This window comes from Eublepharis macularius, chromosome 11, assembly GCF_028583425.1.
Source record: "Eublepharis macularius isolate TG4126 chromosome 11, MPM_Emac_v1.0, whole genome shotgun sequence".
Lineage (NCBI taxonomy): Eukaryota > Metazoa > Chordata > Lepidosauria > Squamata > Eublepharidae > Eublepharis > Eublepharis macularius.
Genome location: NC_072800.1, coordinates 75,623,569 through 75,648,644, shown reverse-complemented (window position 1 = coordinate 75,648,644; position 25,076 = coordinate 75,623,569). Strand labels below are relative to the sequence as shown.

Genomic DNA, 25,076 nt, shown 5'->3' with positions numbered 1-25,076 from the left:
TTCTCGAAAGCTTATGCTACAGTAAAGTTGGTTCGTCTTAAAGGTGCTACTGGACTCTTTCCAACATTTCTGACAAGAGACTGTTTCTAGGATTTATCTCGTATTATCTACCAAATTGTGCCTCACCACTAATAAAGTAATCTTAGGCTATATAACCAGCCAAATCGGCACTTCCCAAACACCACGTGTTACGGATCCAATGGACAGCCTTGGTTGCCAAACAAATTACTTTGCAGCACTGGAAATCAAGTATTCCTCCTCGTGTAGATGATTGGGTTAGTGATATGCTAGATCTTTGTATAAGGGAAGAAACTGCATAGAATAGATAAGAAGCTCCTGAGATCTTCACCTCCAGCTGGCAAGATTTCTTGTCTTTCTCTGAACAGTGATGCCCAGGGCTTTTTTTCTGGGGAAAGAGGTGGTGGAACTCAGTGGGTTGCCCTTGGAGAAAATGGTCACATGACTGGTGGCCCCGCCCCCCTGATCTCCAGACAGAGGGGGGTTTAGATTGCCCTTCGCGCTGCTCCAGTGGTGCGGAGGGCAATCTAAACTCTATTCTAAACGCCCCTCTGCCTGGAGATCAGGGGGCGGGGCCACCAGCCATGTGACCACTTTCAAGAGGTTCCAGAACTCCATTCCACCGCGTTCCTTCTGAAAAAAAAGCTCTGGTGATGCCACACTTTCTGCACTCCTTGTGTAGCTAGATCCATATTGCTGCCTCCCCTTCCCCCGCCCCCGTTCTCATCCTCCCTTTTTTCCTTTTTTTAATTTCTACTCTCATCTGCCTCTGTGTGCAACTCATTCTTTTCCTTTCCTTTTCTCATACTTTCTTCTCTTGCTGACAGGCTATGCTGGGGAAAGAGGGAAGGAAGGGTTACATTGGAGTTGGTTCATTAAATTTATTATCCTCTATAGAAAAGAACCAAAATCTTAAATGGGAAGGAGTATATGTAGAAGCTCTGCGTGGCAAGCCATCTGTGATGCCTGTTTCACAAAGGCTGCCACTCAGGGACCATACGTGCATGCTTCACACGCACGACTCTGAATTCAATGATGGTTTGACCTGGTAGACGGTACAGTACTCACCAGGGTGACAATGGCACATTCGGCAGTCAGCTGAGCAGCGCTGAACAATGTCCGCACGAAGCGGTAAATCTGCTTCTGCTCCGGGTCGTGTTTGTCATAATCTGGCGGCACTTCGGATTTCTGTGGAAACAACAGCACTAAAAAAGGTGGCTGCAGCACAAGGGGAGGGGGGGAGTAAACAGAGAGGAGTCCCCTTCATGAAAGAAACAATGAGGTAGATTCAACGTTACCGAAAGGGGGTGGAGGTTTTCATCAAAAATATCTAGGAGCATCCTTCCGTCTGTGTCCCTGGAAAGAGAGAAAGAAAAGATGAAGAGCCAAACTCTAACACTATGGAGGAGAGCAATCTGCAGGGGGAAAGTACTTTTTTTTTTAAAACAAAATGAAGGACTTACTCGCATTTACCATCAGCTTCAGTTTTAGATGGTATAAAAATGAACAAACAAACAGGAAGCTTCTTCCCACTCTAATAGATTATACATGAAGAACCCACGTAGATATGATCAATAACCGTCTTTTCAAAGACAGACGTTGTTTGAATAACTGAGCAATGTTTCCAGGTAAGGGAAACCTATCACAGGCAATGTTAAATAGTAACTTTAGAGGCCTTTTGCCAGGTGATGGGGGAGACAGCTTCAAGGGGGAGCTCATGCTGCTGCTATTGGTACATATGAATCAGTCATGAGTTATTATTCATTCCAAAACTACTTTTGACTTCAGAGGGATATTATAGAAGGACACATGCTTTGTCAAAATATGGTCCATCACAGTCCACTACACAAAGGATGAAAAGAGGGGGAATCAGTTTATCCAGTAAAATGAAAACTAGATTCAAAACAGATGAGAAAATAAATTGCAACCAGTGATTACAAGGATGTTACAATGATTTCACTAAGATGGCACATGGATGGTATTAGCAAACAAAATACAAACACCGCTATAAAAAGGCCAGCTAATACACACAAACATTATATTATACACAGTTCTCTTTTGCTGCCCATGAATATTTCTAACTAAACAAAACAGGCTCTTGTGCTGGAAATTTTCACTCCATGCCTGAAAATGTGCTGTCTGCAAAGAGGAATTGGGAAAATATATCCTTTGAACTTCTGTAAAGCGTTCAAAAGCAAAAGGGTAAACAGATCACAGAGATGAAAAGCCATAAAGGCCTCTTAGCTCAAACAATGTCTGACAGCTTCTCCATTTATTTACTTTTTCACTTATGCGTTTAGGCTTAACAGTCCACTTTATTCAGCAGAAGACTCAAGTCATAAATCAACACTTCCTTCTAGTCCTTGTGCTTACTACACTTATGAGTTAGGTCACTGTTGGTTTTGTTGCACAGCTAGAGAAACTGAAGTCAAAGGATGGTGACTTGCCCAGAGCTTTCCACTGAGCTTACATTATAATGTCCTGATAAATCATGGTTCACAAAATGTGCTTTAAGCAAGCCACAGCTGCTGGCGAAACGTCAGGAACTACAATGCCAAGACCACGGCAATACAGCCCGGAAAACCCCCAACAACCAAGCCACAAATAAGTTTTGATTGTCTGAATGCAGGGTTTCTTGGTTGGTATCAAAGCAGGAATTCAAACTGGGGTTTGTAACGCCTTGTTAATAACAGTTTGCACTAACTGTGGTTTGTAGCAGCAGCTGAGATCACAAACGGTAGTTTGTTGAGGAGCACCACCCTTTGCAGCTACCAGGCGATTAAGTATAAGAAACATGTCTTCACTGCTGGAAGACAGGAAGCAAGAAGCAAACAAACTGGGGTGTATGCACCAACGAGGATTTGTTATGCACACCACAGTTTATCTCCAAGTCTGACTAAGCTGGTGAACTCCAACTTTCCAAGCCTATCCACTGGGTTTTGCTACATAGGAAAGAATCAAGCTTGCTACATTTTCAAGGATTTTGAACAAACAGGAGGAAAGTGTGGTTTGTTGTACTACGTTACATGGTTTCTTCATTCATGAGGACCAAAATCACCCCAGAGCAAAAATTGCCAAGACCTCAATAACAAATCTGCAGAAGTTGCACTTTTTGTAAAATGGGAAGCAACATAAAATGTAACTTATTATTGTTAAAACAGTGAGTCTTTGAATTGGTTAATCTCCTTTAATTCCACTGAATTTTTTTTAAGTTGCAGCCAAACCACATATTGTGTGTTCCATGTAACCATGAAACTTCTACAACTAGAAGCAAAGAACAGTATCTGCAAGATGCAGCAGAGGGCGCATGTATAACATGTTATGCAGAGAAGACGCCTGCAGCAACTGCCACCAGATGCATTTACTGCTTATCCTTTCCGTTCCTACTCCAGCCCCTCTACTAGGTTCTAAAAGCTTGTGCTGAAGTCCCCTTGGGTTTGCAAGAACTTAAGAGTTAATGGAAGGCACATGTAACACCTAACCGAAATAAATGGGTAGGAGAAATTTGAGGGGCGGCTCTTAATCCCTGAAGGGGTAACTAACGTTATATCTACACAAGCATTAAGCAACTTGACAGAGTTTTGAACAAAATCTCTAGGATTTAGAAAAGGGGGATCAAGTGGGCTTTGCAGCTCTGCCCCTTCCCGGTGCTCGACTAACAATCTAATCCTCAGCATGCTTATAACGAATTTATTTCTACTGCGCTTAGCACAAAATTACTTCTCAATAAATTGGCTTCAGATCCAGCACAATTCTGACTGCCTCCTCGCATCCGCTGTCATGACAGCCTTGTCCTCTCTCTCTCTCTCTCTCTCTCTCTCTCTCTCTCTCTCTCTCTCATTAAACCAGTGTTTAACAAGAATGTGTACATGCTGCAATCAGAATTATGTAAACTTGAGAAAATCATACTAGGGTTGCCAGGCCCCCTCAAGCTCCCAGTGGAGGATCAGGGCCTGGCTCTTACCTCTGCCCTGCCGGGGGGTGCGCACATACAAAGCGTGATGACGTCACTTCCGGGGGCTCATGTTGGGGGCTGCTGTGGAGCGCAGGAACGCTCCTGCACTCCATAGCAGCCCAAAACGCGCCTGTGAATTGGGCCCATTTTGAGGCGCTGTGGAGCGCAGGAGTGCTCCTGCACTCTGCAGCGCCTCAAAACAGCCCCGTTTTGGCTCGGATTGGGCCCATTTTGAGCCGTTGCAGAGCGCGGGAGCGCTCCTGCACACCACAGCATCCCAAAACGGGCCCGATCCGTGCCAAAATGGACCCAATCCACTCCTGCGCTCTGCAGAGGCTCAAAATGGGCCCGATCTGCACCAAAACGGGGCCGTTTTGAGGCGCGGGAGCGCGCAGCTCCGCAGGGGAGTGCGCACGGAGGGTGCATGCCCCCCGCTGGCCAGGTAAGTGGGGCGGGGTGTGGGGGGGCGAGGGCGGGGGATCCCCCACCCCCACCGGGGGTCTGGCACCCCTAAATCATACACACGTTTATGACTGCTGAAGTTGGTTCTGAAAATTTTTTAAACAGTTTCCACTATGATATTGTTACACCAACTCTGCCAGTTCGTAGGATTTCAGGCATATTCTAAGCTTTTGTATACTCTACCCAGGGAGAACAGAAACTTGTTTCTCCATAGCTTGGGCCTCTGCTGGCACCTTAATATTTGGAAACATGGAACCATTTGAGAATGGCCATTTATCTAGGCTTCCCCCCTCCTCTAATCATAGCTGGCCATCCTTAGGGGTCACTCACTGCTTCCAAACTGGGACTACAAAATAGTAAACACTGAGGGATAAGAAACAAAAAAGAAGTAATTAATAAGTTAAAAACAACTTAACTTGATGTCCCAAAATTTACTTACCTGTTTTTGATGTGATAATATATTGCAAGAGCTACACTGTAAAAGAAAATACAGAGTTAGTGTCCTTTGTACATGGAGATCTTCAACAAATACTATATAATATTAAGTTCTCAGAGGGGTCAACCAGCCACAAAGAATGGTTTCTCACCAAGACGAAGGCTGGGAGGAATCAATAAAGGACTATCAAACTGTAGCAAAAAGAGCTGAACATTATCAGCAGAGCACAATAATATGGTTTTTCAATGTTGTGCAGCTTTCAAAGGAGGAAGTTTTAAAGAATGGATTTACACGGAGGGAAGAAGGTGGCTGACTCACAAATGGTGGAGAAGAATCTTCCATGAGTTGGGAGCAGCAAAGATGTCACAAGGCTAAGATCACAACATTTTCAAGAACACTTTTCAACTGTCACTTGTCCAACATTCCACCAAGCTGCCTACTTTTCCCATCAAAACTTCAGGGAAGCTGACAAGTGTCCAACCTGTGTCAGGCATCACTTGTAGCTTGGCTCTGAGTTAGGTGCAATTAGAGCTGCACCCAAGCAACCTCTGAAACAGAGCAAGTGAATGTGGGACTCGACTCCTTCACACAACAACTGAGTTACACAAATGACTCGTATTGGTGCTGGAGCTGCATATGGGAAGCACCAAAACAGAATGGGCAAACAGAACGAAATGAACCAACAGCAAATCACCTTGCATGAAGCCATCCAAACAAGGATTTGAATGAGGAGAACCCAGAGTGGAGCCATATTTAATATTGCCAAAATGGCAAGGCTAGAAAACAAAGGGCTGAATTTTGAGATTTAAGGGCCTGGTCATTTATACCTACAGGAGAAGGATAGATCATAGCAATGGACTGAGGGAAGCAACATGAGAATACAGAAAGGAAGACTAGTAACATGGAATGTTGTCTAGGTAAAAAAAAAAAGTTAGGGACTGGAAATAGATTTTAGTAATTAAAGACAGGGGGGAAAGACATCAGCTCTTTGAGATGCTGAACAGGAGAAAGTGGCAGGAATTGGGTAGGGCAGAAAGAAAAAACACAACATTGGTGATAATCTGTTGATCTAAACTGTCATACGAACACATGAAGCTGCCTTATTCTAAATCCGTCATGGCCAGTACTGTCTACTCAGAGCAGCAGCAGCTCTCCAGGGTGGTGCGGAAGATCTCTACCTACTACTTGATCCTTTCAGCCGGAGGTGCTGGAGACTAAACCTGAAACCTTCTGCATGCCGAGCACATGCTTTGCCAATGAGCTACAGGTCCTTTCTATTCACTCTCAGGAATAACGAGTTAAAAGGGGAGCAGGGAAAAAAGCAGGTTGCTTACTTTTAACTGATGTTCTTAGTGTGGTTATCTATGCACTATGGGTTCTGCACCTCCACAGAAGCAGTTTCAGAATATTCTAGAGCTCTAGCCAAAAAAATCCCATTCAGGAGGAGGGGAAAGTGCTCACTCACTCAGTTTCCTCTGGCTGCTGGAAGCAGTTTTCCAAGTGTCCAGAGAGGAGACAGCAGCAGGGAAGGAGAATGGATTGTATGATTGCACTGATGACACCTCTAAGAACTATAGCAGAAGTAAGCAACCCGAGGTTTTGTCCCCTTCTGCGTGGCCTCTCTGCAGCTGCCCAATATGTGTAAACTACCACGCTAACTTATCAGGAGGTGAGGACTGGCACCAACTCACAAGAAAAGGAAATGCATGGCAGACAGCCTAAATCATGCATCAGTTCTGAGCCAAGCTTTAAGGGCATAAAGCATGAGACAGTCAGCGACACTGCCAATGGCACTGCATGACGGAGTTTGGCAAAGAGATATCATTCAAGGAAGGTTAAGATAGCAGCAGATACTGCTGTTAGCAAAAAAATAGCCTTAATTACCTATTTGGATACTAACTATAGTTTTGCTCCAGGCTTGGGCCACTTTTAAAGAGTCCAGTATTCTCTGAGATGCAACCTGAGGGTGTGTGAAGAACAACTGAAACAATGGCATCACAGGGAAAATTAAGAGACCTAGGGAAGCTAGTTATGTAAGGGAGTGCACTTTGCACTTAGTCGCATAGAATAGATCTGTGGAAGGTTAATGGAGTCCAGCGTAAGGTAATACCATGAGAGGTTATCTGAATAACTGAATCTTCCTTATGAAATGCTGTATTTGAAGACTTTGGTGGAATATCATCCTGTATCATCCTGTGGTTTGCCTTTGCCTGGGGAAGGCAACGGCAAACCACCCCGCAACAAAAAGTCTGCCAAGAAAATGTGATGCGACGTCTCCCCATGGGTCAGTAATGACTCGGTGCTTGCACAGGGGACTACCTTTACCTACCATCCTGTAGCACTCAGAAAAGCATATGGCTGGGAAGGGAGTTACAGGCCCTTGGGTAATTTGTTACCAACACGTTTCAAAGTGTTAATCTGTGGCTTTGGTAGATAGAAAATTCATACGGGATAAAACCTACGATCCGACAAGAGTTGTATTAGAGGATAACTAATCTCTCTAGTTTGTTCCCTTCTGAATCAATATGCTGGTAAGACACAGTTAGTAACTGGTTGATAAAGCAAAAGGGAAATAAATAGCCCAACTCCCACACTCAATAAATATTTATAAGTCTCCAAGCAGCGAGAAAGACTGAAGAAGAACTAGCCAAAACATTCTCAGTCACCTCCTCAGGGACAGGCTGCATAGGCGCTACATCTGATGAGGTAGCGCTAGATTTCAGAAGTTGGTACGTAACAGAAGTAACCAAGGCAACGACTGTTGTATTTCAATGCTGAGGGCCCATGCAAGCTGTTTAAGTTCTGTGTAAAAGACAGAGATCCTCCAAAGGACCATGCGGTCTAGAGATCATTCTTACTCCAGGGGCACTTCTAGTAGTGGTCTTTTGTGACTTCTCAAGCCCCTGAAACATTTAAATGCAGAACATTTCCCAAAGGAATAAAAGAAGGTAAAAATGTCAGTCAACCTATTTATATACAACTAAACTAAAATTAAGAAACAGGAGGAAATTGAGGAAAAAACAATATTCCTGCCTAGGAAGTGACTGTAAGAGCTGCCTTTCACTTCAAGTCCAGCAATTTTTAAAGCACAGGGAGAAAAAATCAGCTCCAGGAATAAAACAAGGATAACTATCCTCATAGCTCATATCCGGGATTGAAAGTCTGATCTCAGAATAGGAAAGGAAAGCTAAACCTGAGGGAAAACATCCTGAGGCAAACATTCCTGCAGCTGCTTCTGCGACTTTTCATTAAGCCACTTCTCCCTCCTCTTTGGGCAAGGGTAGAGAGACAAAACTATCTGAGTATCAATTTTTTGGCTAGATCACCAGAATATTCCAAAGATGCCTCTATGCAAGCATATATGTGAGACTAAAGAGACTGCATTAGTTTCTTACTAATGGATCTTATTGCCTGTACTTTTTGACAATTCTTTAGTGATTCAGTGTCAGTTGTTAGCCTTATTTTGACCAACTTCCCATTAATGCATCACATATAAATAAACGAATTAACTAGGGGGTCTAGAATTTCTCTTCAGAACTTTTACAAGAAAACCACTGTCTCTCTGATGCACCGTGAGCCAAGACAGACAGCATACAGAAAAGTGATTTGGCAGGGCCCCCTATGGGGGGCTTGGGAGGGCCACACGGCTGTGCCAGGCCTCTCTGCCACCTCTGTGACTTCTGCAGGGTCTTGGGAGGGCTGTGCCACCATACCGGGCCTCTCTGCCACCTCCACGGCTCCTCAAAGGCCTGGTGCAGGCATAGGGTTGCCAGGTCCCCTTACCATCTGGGCGGAAGACCTGCCACTCACCTTTGGGTCGTCCTCGCATGTGCACACAGTGGGTGCGCTCCCAGGCTATGCAATGACATTCACTTCTGGGATGTGACATCATTGTGCAAGCCAATGACGCCGCGGGGAGTGCTCCTGCACTCTGCAGCAGGCTGAATCAGGCCCGATTCGAACTGAATTGGGCAAATGCGGAGTGCAGGAGTGCTGCCGAGGTGGCACAACGGACCCTGGAGTGCTCCTGCACTCTGCAGTGGCCTAATTCAGCCTGAAATGGGCCCAATTTGACCCAAATCAGGCCGATGTGGAGCACAGGAGTGCTGCCTGGGCAGCACGACAGGCTCTGGAGTGCTCCTGAGCTCTGCAACGGCCTGAGATAGGCCCAATTCGACTCAAATCGGGCCACTGTGGAGAGCAAAAGATTGCTGGGGCAGCGCAATGGGCCCTGGAGTGTTCCTGTACTCCACAGGCCGAAATCAACTTACTGAGGTGCACAGGTGTGCACTGCACCACCAAGGAGTGCACCCCAGGAGGCATGTTCCTCCACCTTTCCCCCTGCTGGCCAGGTAAGTAGGGGTGGGGGATGGAGAGTGGGAGCGGGGGATCCCCCGCCCCCCAGTGGGGGACTGGCAACTCTACACAGTCAGAAGGGAGGCCCAGTGAGGCGGCATGGCCCTCCCAAGGCCCTCCAGTAGCCACACCACTGCATTGGGCCTTCCTACCGCCGCTGCAGCCTCCTTGGGCCTCTGAGGCAAGCCGTGTTGCTGATGACTCACCTTTTATTCCCGTGGAGGGGTATGCGAGTGTGCCTGTGCAGGTATAAAAAGTGAGTCGTCACCAATACAGCTTGCTTTTTATATAGTAGGATTCTTCTTCACATAAGATTTCAAAAGTTTTGTGGGGAAAAAGTTATTTGTGACTCTTTTGAAAGTTCATATCTTTAGGACACACTGAGATGGCATTTGGATGCCATGAGTGAACGTTTCTGGAGGTATGAGCAAAATGATTAGAAATCTGAATGCAGAGGCAAAGCCTTACTGGAAAAAAATGCATTTCTTCATGTTAGACTCACTGGGAACATTCAACAGCAGCTTTATGTAAGTAGCAGAGGCAAAACAGTAGGATTTGAGTCCCGTGGCACTTTAGAGACCAACAAGATTGTCAGGGTATGAGCTTTCGAGAGTCAGAGTTCCCTTCATAACAGTGCTTAAATCACAGGTGACCAGAAACTGGGCTCCCTAACTCTTGTGAAAGGCTTTGTTAGCTATTGTTTTAAGAAGTCTGGTGTGTTGAGGGAGGGGCTTTAGCCTCTGTTCAGTGCTCCCCAGGGAGCTTTGCTTGAACCTCTCCACCCATGTCGCTTGTGGCCATGTGCCTGTTAAAGAGGGTAGTTTGATTTCCAGCTCTGCATTGCTGCATTTTCTCCATCCAGATCCAGCTAGCTATGTTATGATACCAGGGAGGATCTTTCTTTAATCTGCTACTTTACTGCCCCTCTACACACCACACACACACACACCCCAACAGAAACCTCCTCCCACACTTTGGCAGATGCTGTGTATTCAGGCTGGAGGCCCTGGTGGTGGAGGAACAGAACTTCTGCCACAGAACAACTGCAGAGGCCGAGCAGGTCTCTGCTTTGAGGAGACCCCACAATGGGGGAATGAAAGCAATGAAAAAATTTAACCTGGAATTAAAAGGATCACAGGAGGACATGCTTCAATACAGAACAAGGAAAGGCCACTGAAATGTTACATTTTGCGCAGTGTGGAGGAGGCAGACTGCTGCAGATATTTCACTGGCTAGGGGAAATCAGATTAGTAAATTAAACAACCCACTGCCCATAGCTACCATCCTATGCAGTACACCCTACATCTCAGGTGATATCCTTTCCCAGTCAGTTGAACCCAGCATTAGGGGTATTTTCCTTTTGGGACCCCACCTCTTGCAAGCCAAGTGGGAAGAAAGGAGGGACAGGATTATTACTGCAGGCTTGGGTAACCAGTTTTAAAGTTCATGAGAATGTAGACTTAGTATTCTCATTTCAGAGCTCTTAGACAGGAGTACAAGATATCAGTATAACATGGGGGGAAATGGAGAGAATTCCTGAAACAGATTTCTGTATTTGGACTGGGCAACTCTAGAAGGTGTTAAACAAGGAAAAGGTTGGTGCTGTCTAAATGTAGTATTTACAGACAACATATCTACACATGACAAAGAACGACCATTTTCAGATTTATCCAGGCACAAAGAGGTTCGTTCACAGTTAGAAATTGCTAGTAGCAGGAAATTAAAACAAACTCTAGGTTTCTGTTCTTCCCAGAAGTAAAGGTTCAAGTGTAACCCTGCATTATCAACAAGCAAAAAACAACAGGATTGTTCTTGGCAATCCTAAGCAGTACCTAAGCAGTTGCCTAAGCAGTAACTGCCTGAAGAAGCAAATCTGCCTTAAGAAGAACTCACAGGTATGCATTATGTTATTGCCAGGTTCACACTGATGAAAAGTGTTTTTTCTCAGTTGAACCAGACATGGCTGTTTTTCTGTCTCAAACAAACAGGTTTCAACATTTTAAAGGAGAAAAACAAAATTCCTATACTTGCAAGACAACCACAGTTTTGACTTTAAAAGTTCAGAAAAGCGAACAGCCAAAGCGTGATAATCATCACCCGCTGAATTATTCAAAACAAGATTAGCCATCCTGTGGTTTCATCTTCCAGGGACATGTTCGAAAACTTGAATCTCACTTTGAGTCATATTAAAAACAACAGACAACAGCAAAAGCAGCTTAATTTCAGCAACGCTGGAACTATATTGGCATGTCTACGGCTCGTTTCTTATACAATGCAGGTGCCCTAGATTCTAGAAGGGATAATGTTAGTATGGGGAGAAGCAACTCTAAATTCCCATGCCTCCCACCATCACAGTAAACCTGACAGATCCTCATTCCTCTTTTGCAGGTAATTATTCAGAAATATCTACATACTTCTGTAAGTGACATAATTCAATACCCACCATTTAATTGTATATTTGAGATTGGGCTGACTGACTGTGCTGTCATCCAGGAAAATAGTAGAACAGGAACTGTATTTTCTTCTCAATTGACCAGGAGGATGCTAGAAAACAACACATAAAAAGAACAATATGAGTCATATAATACAAAGGGTGGTTCCCCCCCCGCTTTAGAGAGCACAATTAAATAAACAGTTCCTTTGTCTGCTGCACAGGCATGCATGCACGTACACAGCATTCAGGCTAACAAGGATCTGGGGAAAATATGTAGAGTTCCTGGATATCATGTGAATTTTATAGAAAATAACACTTTGCAACTAGGTTAAACACAAAGAAACAATCCAAAGGAATTAGCAGCCATGTACATAAAATGCATCTGGACCAAACTTATTCTTTTAAAGGATAAAAATTTCATATAGGAAGATTTGTGTGAAAGGACATCAACAGAAGGTGTATACCATGCTCCCATTCCAAAATATGCAACTGATAAGGAAAGTTATGCTCTTCAGACATCACGGGACAATATCCAATCTCCTCTACCAGGCAAAAGAAAGAAAGCATTTAAAACCAATAGAGAAGTTTTAGCCACAGAAGGAATGTTTTCTTAAGTGAGGGGCCAGCGCTGTTTATCACCATCATCCAAAGCACATAAAAACATGCCCCCCCCGCCCCGCCCACAGCACATTTTAAACAAATCCCTGATTTCCATGTTGGTTTTCATTGGTGTTCCTATTTCTTTTAAGTTGTTATGGAGAAACTTATTGAAGAGAACTAAAATATGTTCAATTTTTATCAGCTAAGGACTGACAGTATACGCACTCTCAACCCCACTTACTCCATATGTATTTGACTTGCTATGAGTACCAGCAGCACTTCACTTCATTGTCTCCCCCCCACCCACCCAATTAACAACTAAAACAAATAGTGTTACATCACTGCAATGCCAGGGTCCATAAATAGGCCTGGGCAATGCACAACCCAGGATGAAGGTGGAAGAAAATTAACAGGAAAGAGAAAATACTCTAAAATGTTCCTAGAAGCAGTTTTTACCATATCCAAACGGTTCACTGGATGTCGCAATTGAATGAATGTGCAAACGAACCCAGCCCAATTATGGAACCAAAGACCAATCAAGCGCCAACACAATCATAAGCTAGTTTGCAAATATCATAAAAATGTATTATTTGGTATTAAAGAAGGAAATGACTCAGGTGATTTATAACTTCTGTCACACCATCTGTTACTTCACATACTTTCATGTACCTAAGTCTTTGAGCACATTTCATAACCAAGATGCTCAATCCTCACATAAGACAAAAAGAAGGTACACTGATAAATCACTGACCACCAACCTCATTAAAATAAAAACAAAACATCTCATACGACGGTGCCTTTTGTAGGACCATGGGTCCATCTGGCCAAGTATTGTTTACCTCAGATTGATAACTATCTCAAAATGTACAAATACAGGAGAAGAACAATCAACCATCTGATCTGCAAGAAAGGCCATGTTAGAGAAACTTCTGAACTTGGTTCCCCTGCCCCTCTGGGCCAGGGCCAAGAAATGCCTATAAAATGGTGAATATGTAGATATTCTCATGCAGTGTTACATACCTGTTTTGAATGGCATTTGATTAAAAATGCCAGTATCTTTTATCTAACACAAGTCCCTTCAGAGTATTGGAGAAAGCATAGTATAAATGTTTAAACAAACAATCCTGCTGCAGCTGTACACAAGAATATATAGTTTGATGTTCTAATCTAGTGGTAGCATTAGAAGAGGAATAGAATGCGGCAACTCGGAGACCTGCAAGGAGTTGTTGGGGGGGGGGGGGGAGAATCTAATTTTCTCTTCACCCATTATTTCCTCTTTCTCTTCCCTGAAAGCCCCCATACCTGCTTCCCTTTTCCAGCCTCCTTCTCTCTTTCCCACACTTCATTCAATCAACCTTTTATCACTCCCTGATTTTCAGCTATATTTATTATATTTATTTACTTCATTTATATGCTGCCTTCTCCACAATGGAGACATAAAGCAGCTCACAACATTCACCAGCCCTCCATTTTATCCTCACAATAAGCCTGTGAGCTAAGTTAGGCTGAGACTGTGTGACTGGCCCAAGGTCACCCTGTGAGCCTCCATGGCAGAGTGGGGATTTGAACTCTCCCAGATCCTAGTCTCTGAAACTCTAACCACTACACCACATTGGCTTTTGTGGGGTGGTGTTATACAGTAGCAAGCAGCCAGCCCTGGGTACGTCATGGGGCTGCAAGTCAACTGATGGTTGGTGTTGGGCCTGGCCCCAATGAGCCCTCAAATAGTGGTGAGGTGGTGGCTGGAGACCTCCCGGAATTACAACTGATCTCCAGGTGACAGAGATCAGTTCCCTTGGAGAAAATGGCGGCTTTGGAGGATGGACTCTATGGCATTATACCATTCTGAGGCCCCTCCCCTCCCCAAACCCCACCCTCAAAATCTCCAGGAATTTCCCAACCTGGACCTGGTAACTCTACCCTCAAAGGTTAAAACATCCCTGTAAAGGACCTTGCCCTCTCTTCCTACCTTTTGCTAACAAAAACCAAGGTTTGAAGACTGGCAATACTGCTGTGGTTGTTTAGCAATGACCAATGAGGGCACTCATTTATTAAAGCTATGGATGCTGCTATAATTATTTTGGGAGGTTTTAACCTATTTTTTTTTCTGGCAAGTGTGTGGCATTTTCAGGTTTGTGGAAAGATCTGGCTCCAGTCTCTAGATTCACAGATTTGGCCATGTGAATAATTAGATATATTGATATCTGACTGGGTCTGCTGCATGGGAGGGCTGAGGCACTCCTATTCCCCTCCCCCCAATGCCTACCTCAAGTGCCAAAATGGCGGCATCTCCATTCTGCCGTCAGGGACTTGAAAAGATAGGGGGCGTGCCGTGCTGCGGAGGGCCCTTGTGGCATTTGTAAATCTCTTTAAATCACTGTCCTCACGCAGCTATGAGGATGCCTGTCGCATGAAGTTTGGCCCTCACTGATCTGCTCTAACTGTGATTGATGAATTGTTGCTTTTAATCACTGGGTGCTGGGAGAGGGAAAGTTAAGATTTTGACAGCTGGAGTTTAGTTATCTAAGGTTGGAAGATGAGAGTGAGTGAGAAGGATTGTCGAAGGGTCAATTTAACACAAGTATGGATTAAAGATGTTTGATTAAATTCTCCTGTTTAGGTAACTGTGTATAAAAAGATGTTACAATACAGCAGCAAGGACTGCTGGGTCTAGCGTAGCATATAGCTACGTTTCAGTAGAATGCTGTATCTATACCTTCCTAGGAAAAGTTTTTACTCATTGGTATGCAGGTTAAAAACTGAAATCCCACATATCTTTATTAATTGTTAGTGTTTACCTCAGTTTGCATTCTTCTTTTAAATAAGCTTACTTTTGAACAGTAAATAAGAACCAGTTTGATGCAGTGGTTAAGAATGATGGGACTCTAATCTGGAGAACCGGGTTTGATTAGCCACTCCTCCACTTGAAGCCTGCTGGGTCCATTGGGTCCATTTGTGTAATGTGTAAACCACTCTGAGTGGGTGTTAAGTTGTCTTGAAAGGTGGTATATAAATTGAATGTTGTTGCTGTTGTTGTCATCATCTTATCTCACTCAGTGGTTTCAAGATTGGGGGGGGGGTGGATATACCCAGGGCAAGTTTCTATTCCCTTGAACCAATTTTCCCCACTGGAAACTCCCTGGGAGAGGAAATTCCCCCAGGAAACCATCACATCATCTTTTTATTGATTCTTTAGAGCTGTGGAATTTACCTGAGAGCGGCCTCAAAAATCATTAGGCTAAAAGGGTAGGAAGGAACATGTTATTTCTTTTAAAAGGCTGCTAGGAAAATTGCTTCCAGGTTAAGTGGACCCCAAAGGCTAGTTCAGTAAACAACATCTTCCACTCTCTCATGTTCTTTTGGTGCTCAAAGTTTCAAACATAACCTGGATTGTCTAAAAGCAAGCAGGGAACTCATGAGTAGGGATGTACGCTTTGGGTTCCTGAAACCCGGATCGAACCCAAATCGGGCCCGATTCGGGTTGATTTGTGGTTCCTGAATTGGCCCCAGCATAGGTGGGCCAATTCAGGAAACCCAAAGCAAAGGTTCCCGAAGCACTCCAGGATGCTTCGGGAAGCTTTGTGAAGCACTGGAGCAGCCTCTTCCCTTGCCGTTCCTAATTGACGGCAAGAGGAAACGGTTCTTTCCCTTCCTGCAGCTTTCGTGCGATGGGAGGGGGGATGAGGGGAGTGAGAGAGGCAGGAGAAGGAGGGGGAGAGGGGGTGATCCAGGAAGGGAGATTGGCTAAGAGAGAGTGCCAATCCCTGCATGAGCAGCTTTCTCTTCCCTTGCCAATTGGAGGATTTTCTGGGAGGAAGCCAGAATTTTTTTTTTTTAATTTCAATGCTGCTGCAGTGAATCAATGATGGATTTAAATTGGAGGCCATTTCTTCTGTGTTGCCGCGTGGCTTGCCTGCTGAACCTGACTGGCTCTCTGCAACTGGTCTGAAAGTCACTAGACTCACTGGGGTTTTTTTCTATTTGGGGGTGGGGGTTGTCTCTTCTCTTGATGGGTTGAGGGAAGGGAAAATTGTGGGTGGTTGTACTTTAGATTTTAAATCTTCTGTTTCATTATTGCTTCTTGTTTGCTGAATTGCTTTGCTGTGTGGGGGGGTTGTTTTGGGGGAGGTTTCTGAGAGTGTTCTAAAAAGAAGCTCTAAAAGGTTTTTTTTAGTTGTAGGTCTCTTTATATTTATGCCCTCACAGTTGTTCCCCTTTCATCAGTTTGGTTGTATTGATGGGTGGGGGGTGGGGGTTGTTCAATTAGTTTACTTTTAGTTGCACTCACTTGCTTCATATGGTTTGTATATTTTTAATTATTTTTTTCTTAGTGTGATTCTCTGGTGATTCTCTGGTGTGAAGCCTTCTGGGGAAAGGCTTCAGTTTACTTCTAGTAGCAAGAGTGTCCCTGCTTCATAGGGGTTTGTGTATTTTAAATTAATTTTTTCTTAGTGTGATACTCTGGTGTGAAGGTTAGTCCTCATAGGGAATAGTGCAGCTGGGGCACCTTCTTTAGGGGGCCATAACATGGCCTCCCAAAGTCCAATCTCCCTGAAACTTGGGTAGTCGTGAGAGGAGGGTTGGGAGAGGGTCCCCTGCAGGTTTGGTGCATTTTACTTGTAAAATGCCACCCCAGCCACCTGGGAACCCTCCTCCTCATTTTCATTTGGAGCCAATTTCGGCCCCAAATGGGCTAAATCAACCTCATGCACAGCACGGGAGCACTCATGTGACCAGCACACTGACATCACTTCCGGCAGTGACATCACAACATCAGCCCTGGGGCACGCATGTGCTCAAAGAGGGATCACGTGTATGACACAAGGTAAGTGCCAGGGGAGAGAGACCTGTCTACTGTACTTGGCTATTAGTATATTAGTATATAAAATGATGGCAGAAACAAAGGTTCCAGTACAGTTCATGATTTTTGGACACCTGCTGACTACAACCCTAGTGTTGCCTGCTTTAAAGCAGTGCATCTCTGTAAGACAATGAAGGCAGGCATACAGTATTGTAGAGGTCACCCTGAATTCAGGACTTCTTGTCTCAAAGCAAAACATATCATCTGTACATTACTCCTGCAAGAGTTTCCTTTTTCAAGGTCATTAAATTACACAACTTTCCTTGGAAATTTGTTGCAGGGGGAGAAAGTGTCAATCGGTGACAACAACAACTTGTATGACCAAGTTCTGGTTCAAATTTCTCACAAATTTGGCCCTATTCAGATAATACTTTGGTGGTAGGGAGAATTCGCAACCTACTAAGAGTCTTGGTTGTACATTGGTGATGCTGTCCATGTTGAACTTTGGACTTCCTGTCCCACAAGCTTGGCACATACATACTCCTCAAATCAGGCTACAACTTCATATTTGAAGTATACACTGCCATCTAAAATTCCTCATAAGACCATTAAACCCAGAGTCTAAAATTATCTAACTGCACCTCTGGGTGAGCATACTCCTTTCTCCTACCTCATTACCACAAACAGAAAGCAACCAATAAACTATGTTGTGCTTAATTCATTTGAAGATATGATCTCTCCAGGTATGAAAGGGGAAGAATAGATTTTAGAGTCAGGTGAATCCCATGGTCAAGTGACCTTGGCAAAGCTGAGACTCCTGCTGCTGGGTGTAAGATAGGTGGGAGCAAACAGGTGCACTAGGTAAGAAGCTAGCAAAGCAATCCTATGCAGAGGTTATCTGGCCTAAGCCCATTGATTTCAACTGGCTGAGACTGGGCTAACTTGCTCACCTTCTGACATCAGTGGGACATTAGGGCAGAAAGAGCCGTGGAAGCGCATGAGAGCCCAGAACTCTTCCCAGGTTGAGATTTTTCCCCAGGAAATAAATCTAAACACATCACAAATGGTTGCAGAAAACACTGTGGAGTAATAGGTGGAGAAAATAAACAGGTGGTGCTCCTTGAGAGTCAAGTTGCATTATCCAGAAACCGAAATTGCTTGGAAAACATCCCCCCTTTTAAATATCATTTAAATCAAAGAAAACTATTAGAAACTAAAGTCTTTACATTTCTGCCTGGGGCTTTGTCTGAAGCTCAGAGTAAACACTGCTGCGGTTATTTGGCACACAGTCTCAGTTCTCAGTCTTTTGTGAACTTTCAAACCCTTGCTGCTGCTTGGTTCTGTTACTTTATTTGGGGGGGGGGGCGGAGAGGAGCTCTAATGTTAAGCCCAGAACATCATGCATACCAGTAAGAGGAAAATGTCCAAGTTCAGAAGTGCTTGTAACACAGTTAGCTGTTGACTCATTCCTACGTAGCCGTCCATTTTTATTCTAATATTAATATTGTCGAAGGCTTTCACGGCCGGAGAACGATGGTCTTGGCATTGTAGTTCCTGACGTTTCACCAGCAACTGTGGCTGGCATCTTCACAGGTATAGCACCAAAAGACAGAGATCTCTCAGTGTCACAGTGTGGAAAAGCAGATGGCAGGTAATTTATATCTGCTCAGGAAGGTAGGGTTGGGCTGAGTCATCCTGTAAGAGTTTCCCAGGGTGTGGAATGCTAATGGAGGGAGGCTTCACTGTATCCTGAGGAGGTTCTTTTGCATTTGGATTGGTGCTTGATATGCTAATCTTCTCTGCAGGGCTATTGTCGGGTATAGAGTATTTTATTAGCCTGGTGTTTTTCAGGACTGGAACCCATGCTCTATTCATTCTTAAGGTCTCTTCTTTCCTGTTGAAATTGTGCTTATGCTTATGAATTTTAATAGTTCCCATGAAACCATTTGTTAATATGTTGTTCTGTGCTGTAGGAACTCGGCAGTACTGAAAGGTCTTCGTCAGGCCTGAATATGGACTTAAGTATGGCGGAAGGGGAAGTTCTTGCTAATTTCTCCTTTCATTCTCTCATTCCACATTAGAGGAGGAGGAAGGCCTCTACTTGTCTAGGCTGTATAGCAACCCAAAAGACTGCAGACTCTCCTACTTTGGGGCTGTTGCTCAGTACTAGAACATGTAACCTTCATGAAGAAGGTTCCAGGTTCAATTCTTCACGTCTCCAGTTAAAAGGGCCAGGAAATTTGAAAGACTTACACCCAGGATCCTGCAGAGCTACTGCCAGTCAAAGCAAATGATGCTAACCTTGATTTACCAGCAAACAGACTCAGTATAAATAAGGGCAGCAGCATGTCTTGGCTTGAGAGCTGAGGGAGAAACCTCCCATCTTGGAGCCCTCATCGAGGCTACCTTCATTAACACCATGGAAGGAGCAAAATATGGAAGTGGACTTAGACCTATTTGCATGGTCAAGTCTCTTACTCCCAATAGCTTTATCCTCTCCTAGCCACACTTGACTAAAACAAGATAAACGGCACCTTTAGTATATTTGATTGTACAACATATCTGCAATATAGTTACCCTTAGTTAATGCTAGGGTATTTACTAAAATATTGGCATGGGTCAATTAGGATGTAGGGAATGCATATCATAACATGGTTTTAACTTGTTTATCATTGAAATAATCAAAATAATTTAATGTACATACACATGCTCACAAACAAATTTTAATTGTCCCTCCCTCGATACCACACCTGTTCTTGGCAATTCTTCCTTCAAAGGTGCAAGGAATGAAGGATTTACTAATGCAATGTGATTGGGAGGGGATCTTCTCTCAGATTCTTTGCTTCCAAAATCTCTTGCCAGATAAGCAGAGTAAATGGGAAATTACATGCTATCCTATTAAAAGGTCACCTTGTAATACATACAAGGTGAGGCTTCCTTCCTCTTCATTACAGCAAAGGTGATAGGTGACTGACATGCTATAAGAGCATCTATTATGTCAGTAAACAGATGTTCTTAACAGCACGTTGGATTAAGCTAAAGGTCAGTAACTTGTGACATTTCTCAAAAATGATACCCATATTTGGCTTAAAAAGTAAACATTTTCCAAAAGAGCGAAGGGAAAACTGAAGCTAAATTAACTGTTAGAAAAGATATTTGACAAGGTGGCCCTCCTGTGCCACTACAGAGCGCTCAAGCTGCCATATAGTTTCACACACACTGAATAAGTCAAGTGGATTCTCCCACTTCACACAGTAAAATCCAGTTGCAAAATACACTGAAAGTGGATTGAAAGTGTATCATTCAGCAGGTGTGAACGCAGCAGTTCATGCGACTGCTTTGCACGTGCAGTCGGTGTTTTGAGGTGGGGAGGGGTATAAACTTGGGAGCAAGGAAAGATTTGGTAAGAATTATTAACATGCCATATAAATGTTGATGATTTATTTTATTTCACTTACATCCTGCATTTCTCCCCAACGGAGACCCAAAGTGGCTTACGTCATTCCCCTCTCCTCCATTTTTTCCTCATTATACACCCTGCAAGGTAGGTGAGGCTGATCATTTGTGACTGGCCCAAGTTTCATGGCACAGCAGGGAATCAAACCTGGATCACCCAGCTCCCAGTCCATCATTCACGTCACTCCACTGGATTACTATACAACAACCAGCATTTACCATATCAGGGGGAAATGCTTGTATATCCATACAGGCCAGCAGGGGTCATTTCGTAGAAAAAGAGCTGGAGGGACTCAGCTTAACTCATTAGCATATGCCATGCCCCTTGACATCACCAGAAGTGTGTCATTAGCATAACTGATTCGCATATGCCACCCCCCCCCCATATCACCTATCCTGGCTGTTTTTGACCCAATCCTGGACACTCAGGGCCAAAACTGGGCCCAAAATAGCAAAAAGGGGCTGACAATGGCTGAAAAAGGGGCCCAAATGGTCAGGATCAGGCTGCTGCTGAGTGGGAGAGTGATCTACCACCTGTCAGAGGCCCGATCCGGGCCATTTCGGCCCCAATCCAGGCGGAAACTGGCCGAGAGTCAGGTGGGAGGGGGCCCCTGATATGTGACCTCTTTGGGGAACTGCCAGAACTGCGTTCCTGCGCATCCCCCCTCAAAATGAGCCCTGCAGGCCAGTAATATTTTTAAAGATAATTGTATTTTATTTGGAAGGAGGCAGGGTTTTTTTACTAGCTATCTTTCTTTCTTACAATATATTATGTTAATGCCACTATACTAAGAAAAAGGAGATTTGTGCCCAACTTTAAATTTTTCCCATTTAGCTACTTTTAAAGTTCAGTATCTTAAAAAATGAAGGGTTTGTATTCTGCATAACAAGATGTATGCTATTCGCAGGGTTGGATGGATTTACTGATCAGGCCAACACACTGATTAATGCACTAATCACTTCTAAAATAGATCACTAGCATAATACAAATAAATACAGATCAAAAATCCTAAAATTAACCACACGTAATTGTTTTCTATAAAACCATATTGATAACTAGAACTTTTAAATTTAGTTAGCTGAATAAGTGTTCAACATACATGGTGTGTTAATGGAAACACTATATTAATTCTGACAGTAAAACTTTCTAAAATGTTTAAATCAATTTCTTGATGGAATTTTCAGCTAGAAATCAGTAACGATCAGGCAAATCATTTCATCTTAGTTGCCTATTGGAAACCGATATTTAGTTTACATGTATTTGCTTAAGGATATTTACCCTGCCTTTTGCAATCATTTTGAGAGGTGTAGTTATTGCCACACCACCACAGTTGTCACACTGCTCCAGTGTATATCTTGAGCCCACACAGTTAGATCAGATATAGTGATTATGTAACAATGCTTGTGATGCCCTTCGGCAATATCACTCCACACCCCACACTGTGCATTGCAGCAGGCCTAGCAAGAGACGGCACATCACCATTCAGTCTGGCCTAACACCACTGGCTGCAGAACGTAGCAATATGGGAGCCACGGAGGCAAGAACAACAAGCAGACCTAAACTGGATGCAATTAAACCAAAAGCCAAAGAGTAGGTTTCATAATATTCCTAAACCATTTCTTAGCTGGACCAAGCAGTTCTCCATGAATATCATATCATGCAAGTTATCATCAATGCTTAAGAAAGCAAGGGTTACAAACAAAATCAAACAAATACTCCTGCAGCACCCAAAAAACTTCAGTCGGACTTACTCCTTTGTAGTTGCACTTAAGACTGCACCCTAGCAAACCTATTGTAGCATAAGCTTTTCATAGGCACAAACATCCTTTTGCCAGATGCAACAAACTTAATCCTGAAGACTGTTTCTCTCTCCCTCCCGCCACGCACACACGCGCACGCACGCACGCACGGAGCATGTTTACAGTCCAAGCAACCAAAATAATCACTTAGCATGCCAAATCGGTACAGGACAGCAAATAGGAAGAGGCAAACTGCCTTGGAGCTGGCAACAGAAGGAAGCCACACTCATGCCACTGCTGTCTGGATCCATTATTAAAATCTGCAGAGCATCTCTTGAAGCTGATGGGGCAGCAGAAAAGGAGGGCAAGCCAAGCCTGACACAGAGAGCGAGCGAGGGAAATTGTGAACACTGAGTTCACTGGTTTGATCTGGTGATGTGACTGAAAAGTATACAAACGTATAATGCATAAATAATACTCAAAGCTTAAAAAGCACTATGCAATCAGCGTTTGCCACGATACTGATTCAGACAACAAACTGTTCCTAACAATTAAGATCTTCCTTTAAAAACCTCAAGTGAGCTAGCCACTCTGACAGGCATGCCACACGGAGCACAGCACTGCAGAAAAGCCCAGGATTCACTGTCAGCCAATGAATACAAGACAGACGCAACAGCTGCTCAACAAGAGCTACTTAGTATTCAGTTTCTTTAAGTGGCCCTTGTTAACAATATACACCATGGCACCTGCTGATTTGTTTCTTGGTCCTTCTTACACTTACCCCCAAAGCATCTGGTTATCAAAGAGCCCATCCTGTCTTTCTTACAGCTCATTTAAGCAGGAGGTGCTTCAGAAATGGCAGGAAAGCATTACAGGAAGTGGCCTGGGTGGAACCTCCTAACATTTTGCACAACCTCGCAACCAGGGCTTTTTTTCTGGGAAAAGAGGTGGTGGAACTCAGTGATGAAACTCAGGACTGCACAATCATGTCACTTTGGGTCAGCTGGAACAAGGAGGGAGTTTTTTAAAGTTTAAATTGCCCTTGGCGAAAATGGTCACATGGCTGGTGGCCCCGCCCCCTGATCTCCAGACAGAGGGGAGTTTAGATTGCCCTCCGTGCAGCAGCACAGCAGGCAATCTAAACTCCCCTCTGTCTGGAGATCAGAGGGTGGGTCCACCAGCCATGTGACCATTTTCAAAAGGTGCTGGAACTCCGTTCCACTGCGTTCCTGCTGAAAAAATGCCCTGCTCGCAACACTGAGATTGGATGCAGCTCCATGGCAGCTATTTTGTGACTGACCCCACCTACCCATGGCAGCCATTTTGTTGTAGTGCCCGCTACCTGCTCTCAAAATTTCAAATGTGCCACAGGTTCAACAAGGTTGGGGACCCTCACGTTACAGCTTGCAAAATGGTCTCTAATTTCATACAAAATTCACGTACTTAAAGTATACTACTTATGTGAAATCTAGAAAGTGGCACAATTGCCATTAGATTATGCAAATTCCTTTAATTTATTTTTCCCCCTCAGCAATGCTATGAATTGGAAATATTCACATGCCAGCATTAAAAAAACCACCACCATGTACTTCAGGAATCTGCACCTAGGTGCTAAATTTAAATCGCTGCCATGTTATAAGCCAATATAATGTATTTTCCCAATTTTTTTGGGATGCATGCTTTTATACACATGAACTCCCAAGTTCTGGCGTTCTTATAAATTTTCAGCTTCCCCAAATACTAAGCAACTTCTTAATATCTAGATGCATTGATGATCCCGAGTAAGCAGCATCCTCCAGGTGGGCCTTTACATTCTTCCCACATCAAGAATACAAATCTGCAACAGGGTTTGTGCAACGGCTTTCTTAGGGGCTTCATGGACTGCTACATATTTGTATGAGCCAGTGCTATAAGCTCACCTGAAAAAACTGAACTGGTATTCAAGAACTAATTGTAATAGTTACAATATGTGAAAAGAAAAGCGGAGTAAAGGACAAATGCATTGTATCCCAAGTTTAATTGCAACTAGATTTGTTCGCTTCCTTGTGCATCATAGGAGTCTATCGCTTAAACTGAAGATAGCTAAAGGATGCCAAGGTTTGTGCAACACGCTTAACATGATACCCATTGTAAATCAGCATGTATACCCTTCCATTCATTCCATATTCAGCCAATTTGCTTGCAAACAAACATCTAGTGTATATTCACAGATGCTAATTCAGAAAAGGCTGTTTTTTTTACTTACATGGTTTATATAGAGACTCTTACGTTTTTCTCTCACTGTGGAAACATAAAAATGTAGAGAAATGTTATATATGCCTTCATTATTTTTGCAGCATCTCTCATCAGAAAAAAAATACCATTTGTGAAACAGACTAAAGGAAAGCCTCTCGCCACTGAACATGTTTAAATTTGCTAGTGCACTGGATAATGAGAAGCTGGGTGCTCACTGAATGCGACTTAACCAAGAGGTATTAGAACATTGCTTCCTAAAATAATTAACTCTAGTCCGATAGCCCAGGTGTTCAGTTTGACTGGTACTCCTGCATGTAGACAAGCTTTTGATAGACTTGAATGGTACTACAGATGAAACATGTTTTAAGAGGGTTAACATTTCTATGCCTGTTTGCCTGCAATATTTATTGCAGGAAAATATTAAATTTACCTTATATAAAGACAAAAATAAAGCTTTTGGTATTGAAAGAATTAGTGCAGTTCATGGTTAGAGTACTGGACTATGATTGGGGAGATCCCCGCTCAGTCATGAAAGGCCACTGGGTGACCCTGGATAAGTCATACTTGTGAGGATAAAACGGGA

At 43.6% G+C, this 25,076-nt stretch overlaps 1 protein-coding gene across 1 annotated transcript in view; it reads right to left on the bottom strand.

Annotated features, from left to right (window-relative positions):
• Positions 1-25,076, bottom strand: part of CCNY (cyclin Y) — a 119,799-nt gene that overhangs the window by 14,837 nt on the left and 79,886 nt on the right. The window contains exons 3-7 of the mRNA XM_054991686.1: positions 24,504-24,538; positions 11,671-11,771; positions 4,875-4,910; positions 1,317-1,374; positions 1,087-1,206 (exon numbers count right to left, since the gene is read on the bottom strand). Coding sequence (XP_054847661.1) covers positions 1,087-1,206; positions 1,317-1,374; positions 4,875-4,910; positions 11,671-11,771; positions 24,504-24,538 — 350 coding nt within the window. The remainder of the gene's footprint in view (positions 1-1,086; positions 1,207-1,316; positions 1,375-4,874; positions 4,911-11,670; positions 11,772-24,503; positions 24,539-25,076) is intronic.